This window comes from Perissodus microlepis, chromosome 7 (assembly GCF_051167445.1).
Source record: "Perissodus microlepis isolate ML-2025 ecotype Zambia chromosome 7, ASM5116744v1, whole genome shotgun sequence".
In the NCBI taxonomy this organism is placed as follows: domain Eukaryota; kingdom Metazoa; phylum Chordata; class Actinopteri; order Cichliformes; family Cichlidae; genus Perissodus; species Perissodus microlepis.
In genome coordinates this window covers 46751259-46773326 of record NC_140467.1, presented here as the reverse complement: position 1 = coordinate 46773326, position 22068 = coordinate 46751259, and the positions used below count along the sequence as shown (strand labels likewise).

At 40.3% G+C, this 22068-nt stretch overlaps 1 protein-coding gene across 1 annotated transcript in view; it reads right to left on the bottom strand.

The window, feature by feature from the left end:
* arhgap24 (Rho GTPase activating protein 24) overlaps nucleotides 1-17634 on the bottom strand; it is a 76448-nt gene extending 58814 nt beyond the window's left edge. Inside the window, exons 1-2 of the mRNA XM_084935463.1 lie at nucleotides 17099-17634; nucleotides 7387-7602 (exon numbers count right to left, since the gene is read on the bottom strand). Of these exons, the coding sequence (XP_084791589.1) occupies nucleotides 7387-7587 (201 nt within the window). The 5' untranslated portion in view covers nucleotides 7588-7602; nucleotides 17099-17634. The remainder of the gene's footprint in view (nucleotides 1-7386; nucleotides 7603-17098) is intronic.
* Nucleotides 17635-22068: the final 4434 nt, after the last annotated feature.

Sequence of the window (22068 nt, the reverse complement as noted above, 5' to 3'; positions counted from 1 at the left end):
AAGAGTTTCGAGATTGGTTACAAGTATTTTGATTTAAAATCTCCCAGCAAAGCAAAGTTAAAACGAGCAAATACCAATTAAACCTATTAAGGCGAAAGGCAGAAAGAAAGTCTTTAAACCATCCACAGGTGAAGACCAGTTTTCAGTATATCTGATATCCGATTCTGCCCTCAAATCTCTTTCGGGGGTCTTAGAGGAGACAGGTGGAAGGAATATGTTATAACCTGATATTGTTGATATGGATTTTTGTCCAGCAGGTCCTTGCTCTGACTGAACAATGACCTTCACACAAAGCGCGTGTGGTTAGCATATGTAAAATGTGTGTTAGCTTGTCCACATGTTTGGTTACCCATTCATTATTATTCATTCATGGGAAACCAGACCAGAGTTCTCTAAATTATACAGAACATCAGCTAATCAACATTCATTAATGTAAACAGGAGCTAAAACAGTTAAAAACTTTACAAAATCAGTTTTTGCACATTTATTTTAATAATTTACTGAGGGGGAATATTTGTGTATCTCGCCCCATTAAGTTATGTCTCAGTCACACAGGCAAATTTCTATTTCCCAAGTAGTAGTTTCTGTTGTTATGAAATCCATTTGTAAACCACCAGCCATTAGGGAAGGTTTGTGCTCCCCAGCTGGTTGGCAAGTGGTTGCTAGTAGTTCCCCTTTCCTTGTGGTTACTTTGCTTGCTAGCAGGTTGCTGCAGTTGCTCGTAGTTTGCTCATTTTGAAATGTTAATTGATTGTGGTACTAATGCTCAACTTTTATTTGGAAGACCAATTTTTCCATTATTGGTTTGCATTGCACTTCCTCAAGTTTCACTGCACCTCATTCATTAAAACGGCAAATCTTTGCAGACAAGTCATAATCTTTCATGCAAACTACAGAATACTGCTGCAGTCTAGAATTTAATGCAAACCATCGACTCCTTATTTTGGACAAAATAACAATGTATCACTAGGAGTATCGATGTGAATCACACCTTTTATCTACAAATTCATTGTTAACATACAGCTATAAATTGAATATAATGAGTCAACAGATGTGAGCCAGTGCTTACTGTACTGTGTTATGACCAACGAAAAGTGAAGCATTCTAAGACAGACAGAACAAGAAGCTCTGCAGTTCAGTTTTTTAGTGAGTGCACACACCTTAAATTTGCTGTTTTACCCTCTTGCACCATCAGGTATTAGAAATAGAAAAAGTCCTTAGGCTACAAAACTTACAGGAACTTGTTGCAAGTCCAGTGAGACTTAATTGACTTCTTCATCCATCACTGCAGAGCTTATTAGACATGCAGTCACCCTACAGGAGTTAAAGGAAATAACTTCTATGCAGTATATGCAGCCTAGGAATACTAATGGACGGGGCTGCCTTCTATTAATGATAAACTTTTATCATGCTTTAATATATTTAGGCTAAAGGAAATGTCTTTGCCTTAATATTATTGCCCATCCGTAATTTTAAAGAGCCGCCCATGCATGCAAACTTATTGAACCACTTTAATGGAAATTTTTTGTCTATTACCAGAGGATGATGTCAGCAATGCTTTTCATGATGTTCACACAAGGGTGTCTTGGTAATGTCCACTTCTTGGTTCACATGCCTCATACATTCAAATATAATGCAAATCAGATCTGCTCTGGATTTGACGTGACTGGCTGGAACCCTGCCTGCTATAAAAAGCTTTTATTACTTTGTGATGCCTCAAAAACATCTTTGTCAATGTCAAACGAGGGCTACAGAGTCACTATTGTCATCAAATCAGCAGTAACACAGTGTTGCAGAATGAAAAATTACTGAACTGCAGTGGCGTTTTATTTACTCCAGTTAAATGCCAAGGTCAAATGGTTTTCAGCTTAATCAGGGAAAACAAAAGGACTTTTAGTACACAACTGCACTGCTGCATTATTGATATGATGCAATTTCTTATTAAATCCAGCTACTTCTCATTTTGTCTGCCTCCAGAAGTGCCCCCTACATGCTCTGAATATTAACTAACTTGTAAGACGTGCAGCAGCTAAAATCATAATAAACTTATGAAATTTTAATGTCTTTCATTTCTTAAAACATTAAATCATTTCAATGTATTAATTCACAATTCTCTCATTCATTCACAATGCTACTTTCCTTACATCCCTGGCACATAGATACAAGGCTGAGTGGTTTGAATTACAATAACCATACAATCTCACCCACGGCATGAATAGCGTCTTTGTTTATGGCTCAGCCAGATGAAATTCGAGTAAATGCATGTGTGCATCTAAGAATGCGAGTGTGTACATGCGGGCTTGTGTGTGTGTATTCCTTCATAGACGAGTAAGTGCAGGCAGATGGCATGTCGACACTAATCCTACACGTGCTGTACCCTGTACCCATGCTTTTCCGTGACCCTTCACCTCCATCTGACGCCCATTCTTCGGATTCCTCCTGTTATTCAGAGAGGTTCGGCCTAACTGTATAGCATCAACATGTTTGCCTACATCAACAGTAATTTTTCAGATAATGTTACAGTATCTAAAAACATCACAATTCTTATGAGTTGCAGTATTGGAAATCAAACAAATGTTATAAAATGTTCACTGCATGAAAACAAAACAATGGTATGTCAGGTATAAAGTCCTAGTGCATCACACATGACGACATGTTACAGCCATTCTGAGGAAATCACTTTTTTTTTTTTTTAATTTATTACTTGATGTTTTTTCTACAGCTTTCTGACTTCATAATTGAAAAGATTATTCCAAGTTTAGCTATTTAAACTTTGACTTTCAGAATTGAATCTCAAAAGACCCAACTACTCCATCGAGATCTGTAAAAACAGGTTGCATGGCGGACACCGAGTTGGCTGCAAAGACAGGTGCTTGCAGAGCAGCAGAGAAGCTATGAAGAGAGCGACTTAAACCAGAATCGGGGAATCTTCACTTCCAAAGTAAAAGTTGTGCTTTACCACTGAAACCAACCTGTTTCAAAGAGTACAAATTTTTACTTTGAAGGCAAATTGTTCTCACAGTTTCACTACCACTTAGTGAGTAGCTAGTGAGTATTTGGAGACAAGTCAGCAAAGTAAGGGTTACCATGGCAATCTGCTAGCCGCCAAAGCCATCTCAAGGAGGTTTTTGGTGCAGCATAGTTTACCTCTTTGCTACCAGTTTCACGTAGCAACAGCAAACAACCTCCAGCAACCGCTTGCCAACCAGTTGGGTATTACACATTTTTTTCCCCTAGCGTCACTGACCGCTCGACAGTGTGACTAGGAGTTTAGCAGTCATTTTCATAGTTACTGCCAGCAACAGCCAGCTACGACTTACAACCAGTCAGGTAATGCTAGTTTAACTGGTGGCATTATGGTTCTAACTTGACCCTAGTGGTCCCCAAGAGCCAAACCCCCCCCCCATGTTCTTGCAGGATTAAGGACTGATATGACAACTCGAGCTGTTTGGTTAGAGTAACAACAGGATTAGAGGAACTAATCATAAATACTGTTAGGCTTTCAGTATCAAAAATAGACACTGAAACCTAGCACTCTGCCTAAGATAGACAGAAAAGTCATACTGTGATTAGTTACATAATTACAAGCGATCACTTACCAACTTTCCTGGTAAGTCTCTGTGTTAAAACCTCCCCATAATTCTTCATAATATTAGCAACTAATATTTACTGCTTAAGAGTGCAGTGCTAGCGCGTTGTGCCACTGTAAGTAAAGATAAAGCAGTTCATTGTGTCTAAATGCTGCTATTTTCCAAACTTGTCCCCCCGCCTTTTTTTTTTTTTTTTTTTTTTTTTAAAACTGTGCATACTTTAAATTCATTTATTGTGAGACTTTATATTTATATGTGAATAGCATAATGAATGCTTTTCCCCCAAAAAAAATGTAGATTCAGTTTGTGCCAGAAACTATAAATATGTAATTTTTTCCTGTCTAATCGTTCAACAAATTGTTAGCCAACAGAAAGTAGCACATGTTCATGTGTCCGCTGAGGTAGCAGCAATTAGGCTAATGTGATGGGTAATGGAGAGATCACAGCATGTCAGAGAATTAATCAGTTGCGTCTCTGTTGGATGTGGCTAATAGGTTAGCGTGGGTAGATATTACGCCACCACATATAGTCTAAGTAAAGTGGAGGATCTTAGTGCACCTTGTGTGTTTGTGTCTTTGCCCTGATCTTAAATATCAGCGTTCGAGGCACAAAAAACCAAACCAAACCTGTTTCTGACAGTTTTCTGTCTCCTCTCTGTCCCGCTGGTATTCCTCCTTTTTGGGATGTTGGAAACGCTACACTGGTTATCGTGTATTCTGTTCGGTACGCTGTCTTTTTGGAGTGTTCTGTTTGTGCTCTTACATGCTTCTCTGCTTTGGAGGTCATGGAGATTTGAGGACTTTGAGCACACTCCTCTGTACCTGACCTAGTTTCACTAGAAATTTCCCATTCTCTGCAAAAAAAAAAAAAAAGTAGCTGAAATTTATTACAGCTTTAGAAGTAGGGCAAGAATGGAAAGTTGCTAACCAAAGAAGAGTATTCCACAGGTAGATGGAGTTATAGGGACATTACAAATAACTTCTCTGAGAAGATGATGATAAATATAATTATCAAGTTGTTTCAGGAAAACTGTTTTCTCTCTTTTTTTTGACACAGCTTCAAACCCTGGCCTTCCCAGTAAAAAAGAAAGAAAATCTCTCCTCCCCCTGTATCTGGCCTGTGGCCCACCTTCAGGTCTGGAGCTTTAACCTTTAGAGACTTCTGCTGCTGCTGTTTCTTGGGTTTGGCTGAGGCTCAGTTTCCTGGGAAATTGGCCAGGCAAAGAAGTGTGGGTAGATGAGCAGAATAAAGATTTCAATTGTGCACAAGTGATCAAGTTTCCACAGGAAAAAAAGGAGATATTGTTTGGTAGGAATAAATATTACAAAAGGATGTGGTCTTTTGTGTATTTGCCAACTAGGAGTAAGCTCTGGTGTAAAATAACTGCAAAGAGGAAAAAAACAAAACACAAAACATCTGCTAACTGATATAAAGATTAAAGGCATGATAGGAATATGACGTGACAAGCTACTCATAAAACACACTCTTAGAGTATTTATGAACTAGTATTTAATAACAAGTTGCTATCCAGCGTCATTATATTTCACAGCCAAGAAAAGGCTATTGACTCTTTCATCAAATTCAAGAAATTAAACAAGTGTCTTACTGAACTAAACTTGTGGAATCAATGTCCGCTCTCTTTCACTGTATTTTGGCAGCTTCTTTTTCCAGTCTGCACATGCTAAGTGAGAGGGAGTTCCTTGTTACAGTAATGTTAGAGATAGCCATAAAACTCGTGTTACTCATTGTCTCTTCTCATTTCAGGATAGCCATTTGTGTGTGTGTGTGTGTGTGTGTGTGTGTGTGTGTGTGTGTGTGTGTGTGTGTGTGTGTGTTTCCATAAAGACAAACTGAAAACAGTTTGGTTTGAGAGTCAAAACAACCTCATTTGAACCATAGCTCGATGTTATCATCTCACCTGGCTATACTGTAGCATGTATCTACAAGAAATATGGTGGTGCTGAGAGTAAATACAGCAAATACAGAAAGCACAAACAGACACTTCACCACAGCAGGGCTTAGAGTACATATTTAGATTCATATCTGATCGTAATGTTAAAGTGAGCAAAACATCTCCAGCACATTTCCCACTGTTGAATGGCTGACTTCATAGCGACACACTGTATGCCAGCCATCATTTTATATTGAGGCTGGCCCATTAGATTGAGTAAGAAAAGTAATATCACCACTTGTGACGGCTCTAGAGGGTTGGCTTCAATTTCACCGAGGCTTAGAATTATCATTAGTGGCAGTTGCAAGCTGCTTTGAGTAAATGCTTTTATTGTATTTGTATCTTACTTAGGAACTATCAGCATGTGTCCATCTGTGTGAAACACCCATATGCTTCCTTTTTCACAGGACTTTATGCAGTCCTGTTAAACAAAAAACAAAACTGCTTCTATTGGTGTCAAGAAGGTAAGTAACAGCCAGGTGCTGCTAATCAAATGCACTTGATCTTTTGATCATGAAATGTAACCACTGCTATAAAACAGAATGTTTGACCGTTTGCTGGTCTGGAGCTTTAAGGTGTGGCAAGGAGAAAAGGCATCGGCAGTAATCTTAGAGAAACAACTGTTGCTGCCCATCAATCTGGGAAGGATAATACGACCATTTCCAAATAATTTAAAGTCCATCATTCTTCAGTGACAAAGATTCATCACAAGTGGAAAACATTCAAGACAGCTGCCAATCTTGGATGTGGATTGTCCCTGAACATTCACTCCAAGGTCAAACCCTTGCAAAGCTGAGAGAAACTGTATAAAACCCAATAGCTACATCTCAGACTATAGGCCTCAGTTAGTGTTGTTAAACACCATAATAGTACAATTAGAAGAAAACTGACCAAGTAGGCCTTGTTTGGAAGTGCTGCTAAGAGAAAGCTTTTTCTTCTGTAAAAAGAACATGGGAGTATAGCTTATGTTTGCAAAGTTGGATCTGAACAAATCACAAAATCTCTACAACAACCTCTGTGGACGGAACAAACCGAAGATGTCTGGTCATATAACTCCGTGCCACGTTTAGTGAAAACCAAACAGCATATTAGCACAAACACCTCAACTAACTATCAAGCGTGGTGGTAGATTGGTGATGATTTGGGCATGCAGCCACAGGACCTGGGTACCTTGCAGTCACTGAGTTGACCATCCTCTGTGTACCAGAGTCACATGTGAGGTCATCTGTCTGATAGCTAAAGCTTTGCTAAAACTGGATCGAGCACATGCAAGCACAGCAGCAAGTCTGCAATAGCATGGCTGAAAAATAAAAGAATTAAAGTGCTGCAATGGCACAGTCAAAGTCCAGAGCTCAACCTGATTGAAATGCTGTGTTGGAACCATAAGAGTGCTGTGTATAAACAAATGTCTGCAAACTTCAATGAACTGAAGCGATGCTGTAAATTAGAGTAAATAAGAGTGGGCGAAAATTCCTCCACAATGATGTGGGAGACTGATAGTCATATAGAAAAGTATTACTTTTTAGTTTTTCACAGGACTGCATAGAGTCTTGTGAAAAACTCACATTTTTCATATGACTGTAGGAACGCACCTTGCTAACAAACCATGCTTACAGTAGCTAATAACTTATGACCCTAGGTGCATAGGTTAAGGTTTCAGAGCCCATAAAACAAACTTCACAGATGCTACACCCATCTTTTACATACAGTCTGGTCATAAGCCAAAGAGCTGTCTGATCCAAAAAAAACTCAATCATCATACAGTGAGAACTATCATCTGCATATGTGTGGGTGTATGCCACAATTTTTATGTTAGTTCATCTTCTAGTACACTCACAGTCTTACCAGAGCTTTAGTCTCCTCCTCATCTTTGTAATAGTAGAGCTGATCCCCTTTCAGCACAAACCAGCGACTGTGCCACGTTTTGACAAAACCTCCTTGCTTCCGGAGCCACCCACACCTGATGACATTTGACTTTTGACCCTCAGTACTGACATGGCCTCCGCTGCGATGAGGACTGCCATGAGACACACACTGGTCATCCATCACAGCTACTCCAACCTGCAAACAAGCAAAAGAGTTCCAGATTGATTAAACTCACAGAAGCTGCAAGTTCCACACAAACCAAACAGCACCAGTATTTTTGCAAGATGTCAATCATCATTAGAAGGATATGGAAGTTTTAATATATTTTGCCTGGGTTTTTTTTTGTGATTTGTATTAACCTATAAGCTTATCGTACAGGCCTCTGCATTGCTGGATGTGAAGCTTAAGGCACTCAGACAGAGTTGAGTGTTGCAAGGAGACAAAGGCAGAAGTGGAAATGTGGGAGGAGGAATTCATAAGCCAGATAACAAGTCCACAGACCAAACCTCAAATCTTTTTTATCTTATTCAGTGTGTCACCCACCTACACATGTTGGCCTGCTAGGTCTGATCTTGTCCCAGTTTTATATTTTATCTCTCCTACGTTTAGTGCCTCAATCTCTTGAACTTGCAATTGGCAAGATGCATTGCCATTTTGCTGATGACTTTTAAAGGTCTTCATAGCCAGATGCCTCTCTATAACAGTGAACTGACCTGACCACAGACCTACATGTGGAGGCTTGCTTTTATTTTAGTTTGATCCATTTGTACAATTTGAGTTGTTAAACCTTATTTATAATGTGAAGCACTTCACTTTAAGTAGGTTTAAATAGAGAATACTTTCAGCCATTTAGTGCTTATTGACTAGCATTGGTAGCAAGCTAAACTAAGATGATAAAAAAAACGGTAAACAGTTTGTCACAATAGCCGCATTAGCATGTCGCTGTTGGTGTTCAAAAACTGAAGGCTTACAGGGCTGCTGACATGGCTTTAGACTTTTTATTAAGGTGCAGCTAGGCGATTAAAATACTTTGTACAAAGTCAAAGGTTTGTGTACAATTCTCATTTTTGCGATTTATTTAGACAACAACAAGTCAACAAGATTACAATATGTAATCACAAGCATTTTGCTGCTGGTATACTTTCACCTGTGCGTTAACAAACCATTTTCATCTCTTTCATCCCATTTTTTTTAAAGTTATGATTTTCCCAGAATTGGACGGCTAGAATGACTGGGCAGAAACATTGATGCATTTTAGCCTTTAAGAAATAAGTTTACTGTCCAAAAAATGCAGCCAACGTGAAAGAAGGTGTTTTTGTTGGTCCTGAAATCTGTGAACTAATGCTAAAGCCATCTGAATCAGCAGCAATGGGAAACATTTGTGCACAGAATTGTCTTGGCAATATCAGAGCAGAGAATCTTGCTGAGCTTGTGGATAACATGCTGAAAGCACATCAACTAATGAGTGCCAGAATGTCACTGAAATTGCACTTTTTACATTCTCAATGCATTTAGGCATGTACATTTTCCCACCAAATCTGAGTGATGTCACCAAGGTATAAAAGTAATGGAAAACCCACACCAGGAAAAATTGAATCAGAGGATGATGACCCACTACTGTTTGTTCTTGCAAAGAGAGACGGGTGTGCAGTGCACCCGCAAAAGCAAGTGCCTCAAACACGTTTGTGGATTTATTTTGAGCTAAATTGACAGAAATATGCTTTGGAGAGATCCTGAGATCGTCTTCTCTTGTTTTTGTCCAGAATAAACACATTAAAACAGTTTTTGGAAACTTCTAGCCATAGTGTTGATACATTATATTGAGATACACATCATTCACGTCAAACATCAATGATGTGTATCTCAAAAATGTTACGTGCAAGCTTAAATCAGATTTCATGTCTGAAATCAGTTGGAAAGCAAAAAGATAAATAGGCCACCGGAAGTTCTCAGAAGCAAATTTTATTTATCAAAATATATTGTTTTTGTACACCTGTGTAATACAAGTCAGTGCAGTCTGCATATTAATGTACCCTATAACTACTATAAATATACACATCTGCATCATCATTGACATATGCTAAGACTGCTGCTGTCAGCTATAAGCACTGCCATGTTATCAGTGGCTCTGGTTGTGCTTGGCTTGGTGAATGTCCAACCATCCCACATAGACCAGATGTGGACCAGATGTGGACCAGAAGCAGCTCTGCAGTTTTCCAGGCAGCAGTGCAGCCAGGCTGCTGGCGAATTCAAAACTCTCTCTGGTTCGGTGCAGGTAAGAATGTCACCAGTGCACGTTCATGCACGAGCATACTCGCGCCTTTGCACTCCTCGAAGAAAATAGCTGTTTTCCCATTGCAGTGCGGTGACTACAACCTACTTATTATCTTTTATCCATCTCAAGTTCATGCTAGATGAATACATGGAAAGCATGAGTAGGGCTTTTCTGTCAACAAAGAGATCAGATCATTCAGAGAAAAATGATGGTGTGGGCTCATCTAACACTAATATTGGTGGGAATAATCTCTGTTTCCCTGCATGCATTTATTCATCATTATGTTGGCCAGTCTGCAAGCACACAAATAAACAGAAAAACCAGTAATATCAAAAGTCACTCCAGATTCACTGATATGCTCATAGAGTCACCTGCTGTATTAGGAGTATGAAGCCATAGCCCCACATTTTTATGCCTCCTGCATGGGGCACAGCTAACAGCACTGCTGGGACCAACCAATGGTAAAACTTTGAATTGAAACTGTAAATAACTCAGCCCTTTCTTAATGTGAATATCTTGGATCTGGCTGACAGTAGAAATACCATTTAGATTTACATTACACTGTGGCCCAGTCCAGGGGTAATAAATTGCCGTACAAAAGCATAGCCATTACTAAATCTATAAATTACCTGACAAATGGAATAGAAGCAGAAGAAAAGTTAGTGTCTTTATCGGCCCATGCAGGAACTGCATGATGAATGGTGACCTTTGCAAAGTTACTCATTTTAATTGTTATGGTCTCACTAAAAGCACATTCATATTTGTGGGTGACATAAACAAGTCTAATAGACTCAATAGAAAAGAACAGCAATAAACTGATGAACAATGTACAGTATATGTATATGATCATCAGGTTCTTCATTTAGCAGTTTTCAAAAGCAGTGAAACGCATGACGCTTTATCACTTATGCACATCACATTCCTGAGTTTTAATTGATAGAAACCCAATGAAGCAGATAACCATTTCCTCAAAAGCTTGCATACATATCACAAATAAGAAATCATAACAGCAGCGGATGGTTTATGTGGCCATCAAGCAACAACAACCCAAACAAGTGCTAAGGTAAGCTCAATGACCCGTTTTCCAAACCAGCCATTCGTTGTGGAAGACACCTCCCCAGTACGTGCTTATAGTTGTGGCTGTAAGCATATTTATGAAGCACCAGCAAAGTCTCTTCAGAGCACATCACTGTTATATCGATTCAGCATTTTGAAAACCACCTCCAAGAGCTGTATACTGTGTCCCAGTAAAACACCTGTGTGTACAGATGCATGTGTGCAGCAGCGTATCAGTCCCTTGAGCCACAGTCTCAAAATAAACAGCGGCACACTGGAACAGTAATATTAATGACTTTTTGGTCTCCCGGCATAACCCCACTGTTAGGAAAGGGAGGAAACCAGTGACACACGAAGACAAGAAAGCTTTCAGATTCAGTCTGCTTTAAACTTTAAGGTGCTTTCTTTTACATACAACCATACAGGTACAGTACATTTCAAATGAAGACAGTAATGTAATCAATGTTGTTTAAGTTAGAGGTTGACATGAACCCTTGTTTTTTTAGTAAGGTGATCAGATCAAGTATGATACAGAATTTGGCATTTAATTTTCAAAGCAATATTTATCATTTAAAACCAGAAATCAGAAAAAGCAATTGTTTATGAGCTTTTCAGCAATGTGTATTTCTGACCTAGTTGGCAACACTGTGCAAAGACACGTTCTTGACTGTGTACCACCATCTGCTCGGCTGTGATGCTGCTCTTATGCATGTGCTGCAGACTGAGCTGAGATCATTCTAAACAATACAAAGAAGCAACATGCACTCACTGGCTGCTTTCTCAGATTCACCTGTTCAGCTGCTTATTAATGTAATTATCTCATCAGCCAATCGCGTGGCAGTAAGTCAATGCATTTAGGCATGTACATATGGTCAAATCAGCTGAAGGTCAAAAAAAGCTGAAGTTCAAACTTTCATATGGGAAAGAAAGGCAATTTTATGAATGCTGCACGGTTGTTGTTGTGAGATGGGCTGGGAGTATTTCTGAAACTGCTGATCTACTGGGATTTTCCCACACAACCATCTTTAAGGTTTACAGAGAATGTTCTGAAAAAGAGACGATATCCAGCCGCCACAGTCTAGCTGGGTATTGTTGCTGACTATATCGGTCCCTTTTATGACCACAGTGATGGTTGCTTCCAGCACGATAGCACACCACAAAGCTCAAAACATCACAAACAGGTTTCTTGAACATGAAAATAAGTCTACTGTAGTCAAATGACCTCCACAATCACCAGATCTCAATCCAACAGAGCACCTTTGGGATGTGGTGGATCATCATGGATGTGCAGCTGACAAACCTGGAACAGCTGCAGCACCTAGTTGGAGCTACGACATGAAGAATGAAGGTAGTTGTTTTATATATATATATATATATATATATAGCTAATTATGGTCAAACAATATATCAGTGAGGCTTTAATCCAAACTACCATCTGTCATGCCTACTAGATTGTATTTCATTGCTAACATTACTTCTGTTTCAGCCAACAGGGAACATTCAAGGTGCCTCGTACTTAACACGATGCTAGAATTTTCTCATAACACGCCTGAGAACTTTGCCCATGATGAAGAAAAAACACCCTGACCTTCACTGTAAACAACAGCTTTGTATATATTTCACACGCATGCACACACACACAGACACACCCGCACACTCAGAGTGCTGAGTTGTAGATATCTTCGTGCTGTCCTTCTAAGGTTGTGCAGCATGCACTATAATTTCTTAGCAGGGTGCAACATATCTGTGGTTCTGAGGCAGTCCGATAAAAATGAATGAACTGAGAGCACACAAGTCAAGCAGAAAAAAAAGCAGAGACTGATTTCTCTGTGTTGAAGTGAGAAGAAGTCTTTCGAAACACCATCAGTGCTGGTCCCTTATTGAGCACAGACGTATTAATAGGCAGTCTTTGTCCATGGGAAACTGAGCCAGGTTGCCTCAGCTTCATGGACTTTGTTGATTTAAAAATATACATCTGTCAATGAAATAATAAAAATACAGGCAGCAGATGTATCATAAGTGATGACAGCTATTTTCTGAAGCAGGCAGAAAGGTACCAAGTGGTACAATAAAGCATTGTTTCATAGTACATAACCATGTGATAAAAACAAAAAGGGGCTCTATGTTTAGCTTGCCGCTAAGGCTTCAACATATACAGCCATAAATAAAGTTATGGCAACTTTTACACATTAGCTGGCCAAGTTTTAAGTGATGTCATATGTACCATATGTTGGATAACAGTATAGCCATGCGCTATGAAATAAAGATATCTAAGAGGTCGAAAGGAAGGTGACCAAGGCTGTAAAGTCTCTGAAATGTGACACCAGAGACCTTCCTGTCTACACAGGACTGGTCTCACAGCATCAGGAGGTTGCTAGTTTTCACTGCTTACACACACTGTTTGTTCCCCATATGGGAAACTACTGAAGCTAAGAGCACACAAAAAAGCCTTAGCTGCTGTTTGACATGTCTTTATTTGAACTGAACTAGTTTGGAAGAAAGGAAGATTGAGGCCTTGCTGCACTGTGTGGCTCTTCCTTTGGGAAATTAAAGTTCTGCTTTTCTTGCAGATAAAGACTACAAAAGAGCTAGCAAAAGATATATTTGGGCTGTAGAAAACAAGGATATTCCACCCTCTGCTTATTGGAACTATAGAGATAATTGCATAAATGGTTGAACTTTTTGGTCTTGGCAGAAAATTCTGCCACATGGGCCACCACAGGAAGTGACTGGTCACAACAGCAGCCCAGAGCACTGCTGAGAGGTAATTGGATTCAACAAAGTTAGAACTACTGACTTTCCCACTCTGCGGCTGCCACAAAGCATGAGGATGAAATGTTAATGTTTAAGCACATCTACTAACACTGAAATCTGTGCAGTGATATCAGGCAAATTACCAACCATTTACTAAGCCTCAGTATCATGTACTTTTGCAGTCAAGCTTTCTGTTGTTGCATGACACATAAGGGACAGTTCCTGTGTAGTCAAGCATCCAAACCCAGCTAACCCTACATCCAGAACTCGTCCTGCATCTGTACATGTGCTCGTCATGTGCAGGGCTTAGTTTTTAAAATAGGCGTCTCAAGCATAATGCCCAGGGCCCGGAAGCGGCCCAGCACAGACTCCAGGAAATGTGCATAGATCTGAACTATTGATGAAGATTTCCCCCACTGCCATTGATACTACAAAGTATTAAAAAAAAAGATAAACTAGTACAAACATATCAAAGGTCCTGTTTTTCACTGTTGCCTATAGACATTTCACACAAAAAAGACATTTTCTATGAATTAAATGACAAGACAAATAATAATAGAAATAATAAGCTCCTCAGGTTTCTAAGAAAATCACATTTTTCAAAACCTGTTGTGATTTATTTGTTCATATAAAAGGTCACTGACAGTCTCAGCTAAGTAAATAATCCCCAGCTTGAAGTATTAATGATTCACTAATAAACAGAAGAGATAAATTCTTTATTGGTGTCATTGCACATTGCAGCAAGCACTGCCATTACCATCGGTCTGTCATCAGTCCTCAGTTCTGCATTTTCAGCAGCTGTAACCTACTTTGAACCTGGTGCTTGCCAGTAAAACCAGAGCCAGCTTTCCTTGGGTCATGTAAATCAGTAGTCCAAGAACAAAAATATAAAGCAGCAATGGCTCATCTCCCTTTCTCTGTCTTCACCGTGATTGACAGGTGAGTGACTCCACCCTGAACTGACAGACTGTGTGTCATGAAGCTACATTTAGATTTTTTGTTCACATGCGTATGTACTAACTGTGCTAACAGCACAAAAGACCACAAAACACGCAAGATGAAACATGAACTTGCATTACCAGTCAGTGCCATCAACTCTTTAAATATCTCTAACCACCCTCACCCCCTCTCTCGAAACGCAGAGGGCCTCTGTGACCAGCATGTGTTAAAGACAAATATAACCCTCGGCTGCCAAAGCTGCTACCTCGAGAGCAGTCTGTTTCTATTAGACTTCTGTTATAAAGTCACAGAGGTGAGAGGACGGCATGCTGCTTGCTGCGCTGTTGCTGTGCTAATCACCGGAAAGGATGTGAAAGAGGAAGGGCTTCAGAGCAGTCACAGATGGAAGTACTCGCACACATGTGAAAAAAATAAATAAGGATAATAATCAGTTGCTCCATCCAACACTCACACAATTTAGGTCTACGGTGATTTAACGTGGGACGGGGTTACAGGGAGTTCAGGATCTGAGGAGCTATCTTTCATTATAGGGTAAGAAACATCAATGATTGCTTACTACCCACACAAGTCATTGTGAGTCATGCAGAAAGATGGATGGATGGATGGAAGCGAGACGAGAAGCAAGGAGGCGAGGTGAGCAGTGTAATATATCACAAACACTAAGGGTCAGTTCTTGGAGAGGAATTTCTTGGAGTTCCCAATAAACTGGCTTTATTTTATGAATCAGTGTGACGAGTCAGCATCTGTTTTGTCTACACAACAATTTAGACACCATGTGTGCCCCTCGTTCTCCACTATGCTGGCTTTGTGGTATGATACACTCATTTCATTAGCATACCCCCCACCCACACACATACACACACACTCGTTTCCCTCCATGCCATGTGTCACAGTATGTCTGGGAACAGAGCAGCAACCCTGTGGAGAGATGAAGGTGAAGACTTCACATTGACCCCTGACTCATCTCACACGTTTTTGACACTGTGACAACTGAATGACAATACTGTTAATTTGGCTGTCTCTACAGTATATGAAGAGGATATTTTCCTGATGGGGAAAAAAAGGACGCCATGCAAGATCATACGCTGCCAGGTGAGAGGGGCAAAGTGAAAACAGCGCCCAGTGACCGCAGTCATTTTCACTAGTGATGTTTGCTGGAAGGAGTTTATGCTGACTCTGCATTATAACTTCCATAAATGTCACACAAGATGCTGTGCCTGGCGACAAAACAAAAATAGCAAATTGTCAGTTTGAATATAAAGATTAGCCGTGTCTACTTGTTTTAATCTTTTTTTCCAAAACATGAAGAAAATTAAACAAACAAACAAAAAACACCTTTAGCTATAGGACTTCCAGTCTGAACTCCAGATTTGCTGCAGTTCAGTCCTTCTGGTCCCCGCACCCTCTTCAGTAAACAGACATTCCATGGCTAGACCTGGGAACAGTCCTGCACAGCAGCTGACACGGGGAACCTGATCCCTGAGCTTTCCAGCAGCACAGCTTGTGAGCTGTAGACATTCCTGGCACACGGGAGTCATCATCCTTCCTTCTACTGGTTTGCTCTCATGTATTTCTTTTCCATTCACACTTCTGTTTTACTGATGTTCTGTCATGATCCCCTGAACTCTTTCTTTTCTCCACCACGTTCCTCTCTTTGTTGACTACTTTTTCCATTTTAGTAAGCTGGAATGAGTGACATTCTCTCTCTCACACACACACACACCAGTTCAAAAATGTTTCCAAACAGTACTGACTATCCTGTGATCAAATCGTACCAGCCAAGATGCCAAGGTGTTCTTGGTCCAGAATATTTGAAAAGAATATAGGATTTAGGATAAAAAGAAATATAACAATTGGTTATTTTCATATGAGAAGTTAATTATACAAAAATGAAAACTAATGTGGGACAAGGGCTTAAAATGTGTGTGGGAATGCAGGCCCTACTCCCCTTTGTCCCTGTACTCCTGGCACACTTCACTCAATAATGTAAAACCACATCAATCTTTGAAATCAGGCAAACATGTATGATGTGTTTTTACCATAAATCAAATCCATCCACAGATAGACAAACTTCTACGTGCTACAGTCAAAAGTACTCAGAACTGAGGTCATAAGCAACAGTCTTACCATTTTAAAGATTATTCTATTGATTTAACTGTACGGCATAACAAAACCTGCCACTTACTAATTTTTCCCGAAAGTTTAATGCTGAAGTTTAATGCTTCCCGGCCTTCCAAAAACAATTGCCACACATGCTCCTAATTTCATATTTCAGCCACACATGTGTAGCTTTTAGACAATAACAGAGCTAATGGAAAAAGACTACAGCTTAAAGACAGTTTTGCGCGTTAATGCACAGATTCACAGCAGCTCAGAAGTCGTGCATTTGACGTTTCCATTGCTCAACATGGCAGTCACCGCAGGTGTAACTACTTCACACAATAAATCACTTTAATGAGCCATTAACCCAGCGATGCCGCTTTAAAAAATGTGCCAAAGCAAAACCACATGCCATATTTACTGTATTATGGTGAAGAATGCCCTGTTATGACTGAAATATAAATAAATAGTAACAAAGTGTCCGTTTTGCTTACAGCATTTTCACAATCATAACAAAGAGTCAACAGATTTACTGAACGGACTCACCTTTCAAACGAGCAGCCCTGTTGAATCTCACAGCTCGGATGTGTGGTGATGCTCAGACACCGTATCCTCTTCAGCGACAGGTCAATCAATCAACTACAAGACAAATCTCGCTCACACACAAGCTCAAGTTGTCCTCATGCTCAGCTGCTGCTGCTGCTGTTGTTGCTCCCCTCCTGGACTGGCACAGTGTATGAGTGTGTGTGCAGTGTGGATTGAGTTAGCCGAGACTCAGTCGAGCTGTTAGAAACTTTTCCCCTGACTGCTCACACCATCTGCACGCTGAGAAAGTCTCCGCTGTTGGACAAGATGACTGTTGCGGTCAGCACAGTCACACACACACGGGGCACCATTACAGCTGGAGTCCGCCCAGGCACGTGCACACGCATACAAACGCGCTCACGCCGTCTTTCGCAGCACCGCAGTATCTGCAGTCCCAGCTCCTCCAGTCATCCCGGCTGCTGAGGCGCTCACGCTCGGTGTGAGGAGACAGCAGTGTGTGTTGGTACAGAGAGGTGGAGGAGGAGGCGGCGGGGAGGGGAGGTGTGTGTGTGTGTGTGTGATACAGAGAGAGAAATCATGTTTGAGGAAGTCTCAAAGAGAGAGGGAGAGCTCCGACTGAGCAGTGCCTCAGTTGACTCTCTCTTTTATTTCAGCATACAGAGCAAAGTAACCAGCAGTTTTGAAACTTGTGCTGCTCATCTTAAAATTTCAACAGCCAGGAAATTTCCCACAGCAGGCTTATAATGCAGAATAAACAGAAAAAATCTTGACTTTTCCACACACCATCTGTGACTAATCCAGCGTGCATACACACCCAGAGTTTTACGGGGTCTTCAACATGACATGTACAAACGACAGCGTGCAGGCAGCTCAGCAAACATTTATTCAGTCACTCGGTCCTCACTCTGGTTCCAGCCCAGCTGTATACATAGCCCCTGGAAAGTGTTGCTTTTTTGGGGGGGGTGGTCTAAAAGTGTCACGGTTTGCCAGGGCAAGCCGTGTGGAATATTTAGGACCAGGACGCGGCAGCTCTGGTACAGGTGAGTATTTATTAACAAAGGAAAAAAACAAACAACAAAGGCACTGGGAACATGAAACTGGAACCTAAACTGGATAAAACTAACAAAACAAACCAGAAACGAAGATGCAGGGAGGTCCGGGGAAATACACATGGAGAGATGCAGGGAGACCGAGGGGAAACAACACCGACGAACCAGCAACTACTATGACAGAAGACACAACTTAAATACACTCAGAGAACACAGGGAGATTACACACAGGTGGGGAACACAGCTGGGAGTGATTAACGTGACGAGACTAGGGAGGCAAACTGAAAACACTCACATAAGACGCAGACCTTCACAATAAAACAGGAACTACGCATGAAAGGACACAAACTCAGAAACGCGGACTAAATACAAGAACACACGGCAGAACAGAGTAAACACTAAACAGAGGAAGAACAGAAAACACCAAACGCTGGGTCAAAAGGACCCAGGATCATGACAAAAAGTTGTTGATGTTTTTTTTTCCTAAATTCATAGTGCTGCATTAGCTAATTCTGGTGAGGAAGCGTTTTTCATTCTGTAATTTACAAATAAAGTAGTGCCTGGGATGAGATCGCATGAGCTGTCACAGTCTGAATCACTGTATCTGTGCTCCTGCAGGCAGAACGTCTAAGTTGTGTGGTAATTTCCCATCATTATGCTTCTTATTCAGCATATTTTACAATAAAGAGCAATACGGCTTGCTAACAAGGCTGGTTATGATCACACTAAGCCACTTTTTTAGGTTACATGAACAAATATTGCTGCTCATCTGTTTGTTTATGTTATTTACTTTTTTCTACTTGGAGGGAAGGCTATCTTTAATGAGCTTACCACTTGTATCACTATTTGTAAAATAGCTTTCGTACTTAAATGATTTGTTTTGCATGCTCTGTGCAATATGGATGACTGAATGAATCAATAAATATCAAACATTTAATTTAAAATTGGTGATAAAAAAAAATATGCACTGGCTATTTCATACCCCATAGCATAATAGCACAATGTCAGTAAAGGAATAGATTAATTTTTTTGCATTTGAAAGAAAAAAAATATTTCAAGCTCAAATGCATAATTTACAGAACTGGTCAGCATGCAAACTACATTTTATGTTATCACCACAGGACCAGCATTTATGAATTCCCAATTTATCCCCTGAGCCTGCAAAATGTGCTCATTACCAACGGAGAGACGCAAATTCCAGTCTGTGTAGGAGGTAGCTGGTGTGCCCACAATAATTACTTCCTTAAAATCAAATCACCTGCATGATGATGAGTTTGTTTGCAAACTCACAGGTAATAAGATGCGGGCAAATTTGACCTGTTGTGGTGGTGCAGTCCTGCGGAGGAGCTGGTTGAGTGAGGTGACGGAGAACTTTAAATGAAGTGCTGACAACTGTGGAGGAGATAATATCAACAAGCAAGGTCCCAGCTGGGTTCCTGACATAGCAGAGGGTCAAGTGAAGGCTCAGGCCTTTCTTTATTATCTATTAGCTGGCTGTGGGCAAGAGAGAGAGAGATCTATGACCTGTTTAGCACCAATCATTAAATTGTGATCATAATTCTCTGGTCATTAGCCATCCGGGCCGCCAGGCTCCACTTATGGGAACATTAGCTTGTCCTCTGCTTCACTTTGGAGTGAAATATCTCAACAGAACTGCAAATGCTTTGTAATAAAATTTCAGTCCCCAGAGGTTGAAATTCACTTATATTTCCTTTCTGGGTTGTAATGAAGTTGACACTTTTAGAGCCAGTTAAAGTCAAGTAAATTGCATCGCTGTGATTTTTTTCTACAGATGTTCATGTTGTGATCATCACTGTTACTGATGGTTTTAGTCAAACTTCTAAGTCAAGGCGACTTTGCTCATTTTAAACTTCACATCTATAGTTTTGTATTGGCTTTGCATGGCTCACAGTTGTGAAAATAAGTCTTATTTATCAGTTGCTATCTGAAAGAAGCCCTTTTAACTACCCTCACCCTCTCTTTCTTCTAAGTGGCCATCCCTCACAAAACACAAGGTGTGAACAGCAGGTGGGTGGGGCTTCTGCACACACCAAGGTTGGGGGCACCCACTCTTACTGATAAACAGCAGCGTGCTAACATGCTGACATCAGTGTTGACACTAGATCACCATTTTAAAGAAGCATTTTCTCACAAATTGCTAATCAGATGACTAAAGACTGTTGGCACAGCAATCATTTAGCTTTATTTTTAAAGCTCTTGTCCCTCTAATTCAGTAATAATAAAAAACAAGCTTTTTAATATCTGGCAATCAAAAATAAACAGAATTCCTGCTTTGTAATAAAATCTAATCACTTTACAAAAATTAAGCATCCTTATGAGAAATCTCACTAAATAAAATGGAACAAACAACAGCAGGCTCGGAGCCATCTGTCCTCGGCCATCCCTCTGCGTGTTTAATTATATTTGCAGGACGAGGAATGCTGAACATGAAACAGTGTGACCTTGTGACGTAGGAAGTGACCATCTGTAAACAAGCTGGAGCTGCATCTACTCCCATGAGATATTCTGGGAGACCTCATCTGATAGACAACTTATGAGATTAGTATGGATGAATCTTCACAGAGGAAGCCTCTGGGAATGAGTTTTTCTCAGTGTGTTCTCATGGCCTTGCAGTCAGAGGTTTTGGACTGGTGACTTCTGGACAGACAGCAGGAATCTCTGGTGAGAAGAACCTACTCACTATGAATGGGAATAATGCTTTTGTTATTTGTTTTTCAACTTTTCAGCTTCATTTCTCCATTTGTAAGTTTCTTATTCACTTATGTCCCCTTGTGTAAATTCCCAAAGAATGAAAGCAGTAGCTGAGTGATCTTCAACTTCTGCCAGTCAGTGTGTCGCGACAGTAAGTGGGTAGATGACCACAGTGGGCAGGTGTCTGGGAGCACTTCCCTTTTAGCATCATAATGAGGTTTAGTTTGGCAAAATCTAGAGAGTCTCTACAGAAAGGTAGAAAGGCTTACGTGTTAGACTCAAAAGCAGATAAGCAGCCAGTAAACAGTCTCATTTTACAGAAATAAATGCCAGCTCACTAACTAAGGATGCAAGATGCTCCATATAGCTTCAGTGGCTGTAATCAGTACCCCACAAAGCCACAAAGCAGACACACAGAGGTTGTAACTGGTTGGCAAACGGTCCTGACAGAGAGGAAAAAACAAAAATACACAAGGCAGATGCAAAAATGACTTAAATAAATGGCGAATGTTGAATAATGTTGGTGCTTTTTTGACTCTGAGTGAAACTCTTTGAGCCACTTTTAAAGGATGTCTGTGTTTACAGCTTGTTCACACTGCCCCCCAATGGTAAAGATCAGTTATTGCTTGATTTCTATCCAAAAATCACACAATGACAGTGTCAATTAGAACAAGAAGGGAAAAATACTATAATGAGATCTCTTTGTCAGAACAGCTGTACAGCATAGTATTAAACCATAGCAAAGTTACCTCCCTGTTTGTATTTGTATGGCATATAGAAACCAAAGTATGACATGATAAATTATATCTGCTCATCTGTTAGTCTGTTTGATCTGTGTCACTCATTCATCCTTGTGAAACCAGGTTAATGGCGACATATCTGACTGATGCCATCACTGAGGTTATGTTCAAACAAGCCAAATTAACTGTTTTTTCAGTTTACTACCTTATTTTTGCCTAGTTAACTTAAATGTATGAGAAAAAATAGCTTAGTTTGCGTGCTGTATCTGCACAGCTGTGCCTGAGGACTGTCTCTGATGACAGGGAGCTGAATGCACAAAGCTGTATCAAGGACAAAAACATTTGAGAAGGAGACATATTTATAGAAGAAAATGAAAATGGAACACGATGTGAAGATCTGACTGCAACAAACTTACCAATGAATTTTGCAAAAACAAAAACACATTTTAGCCCGCAGGTATAACTGGCT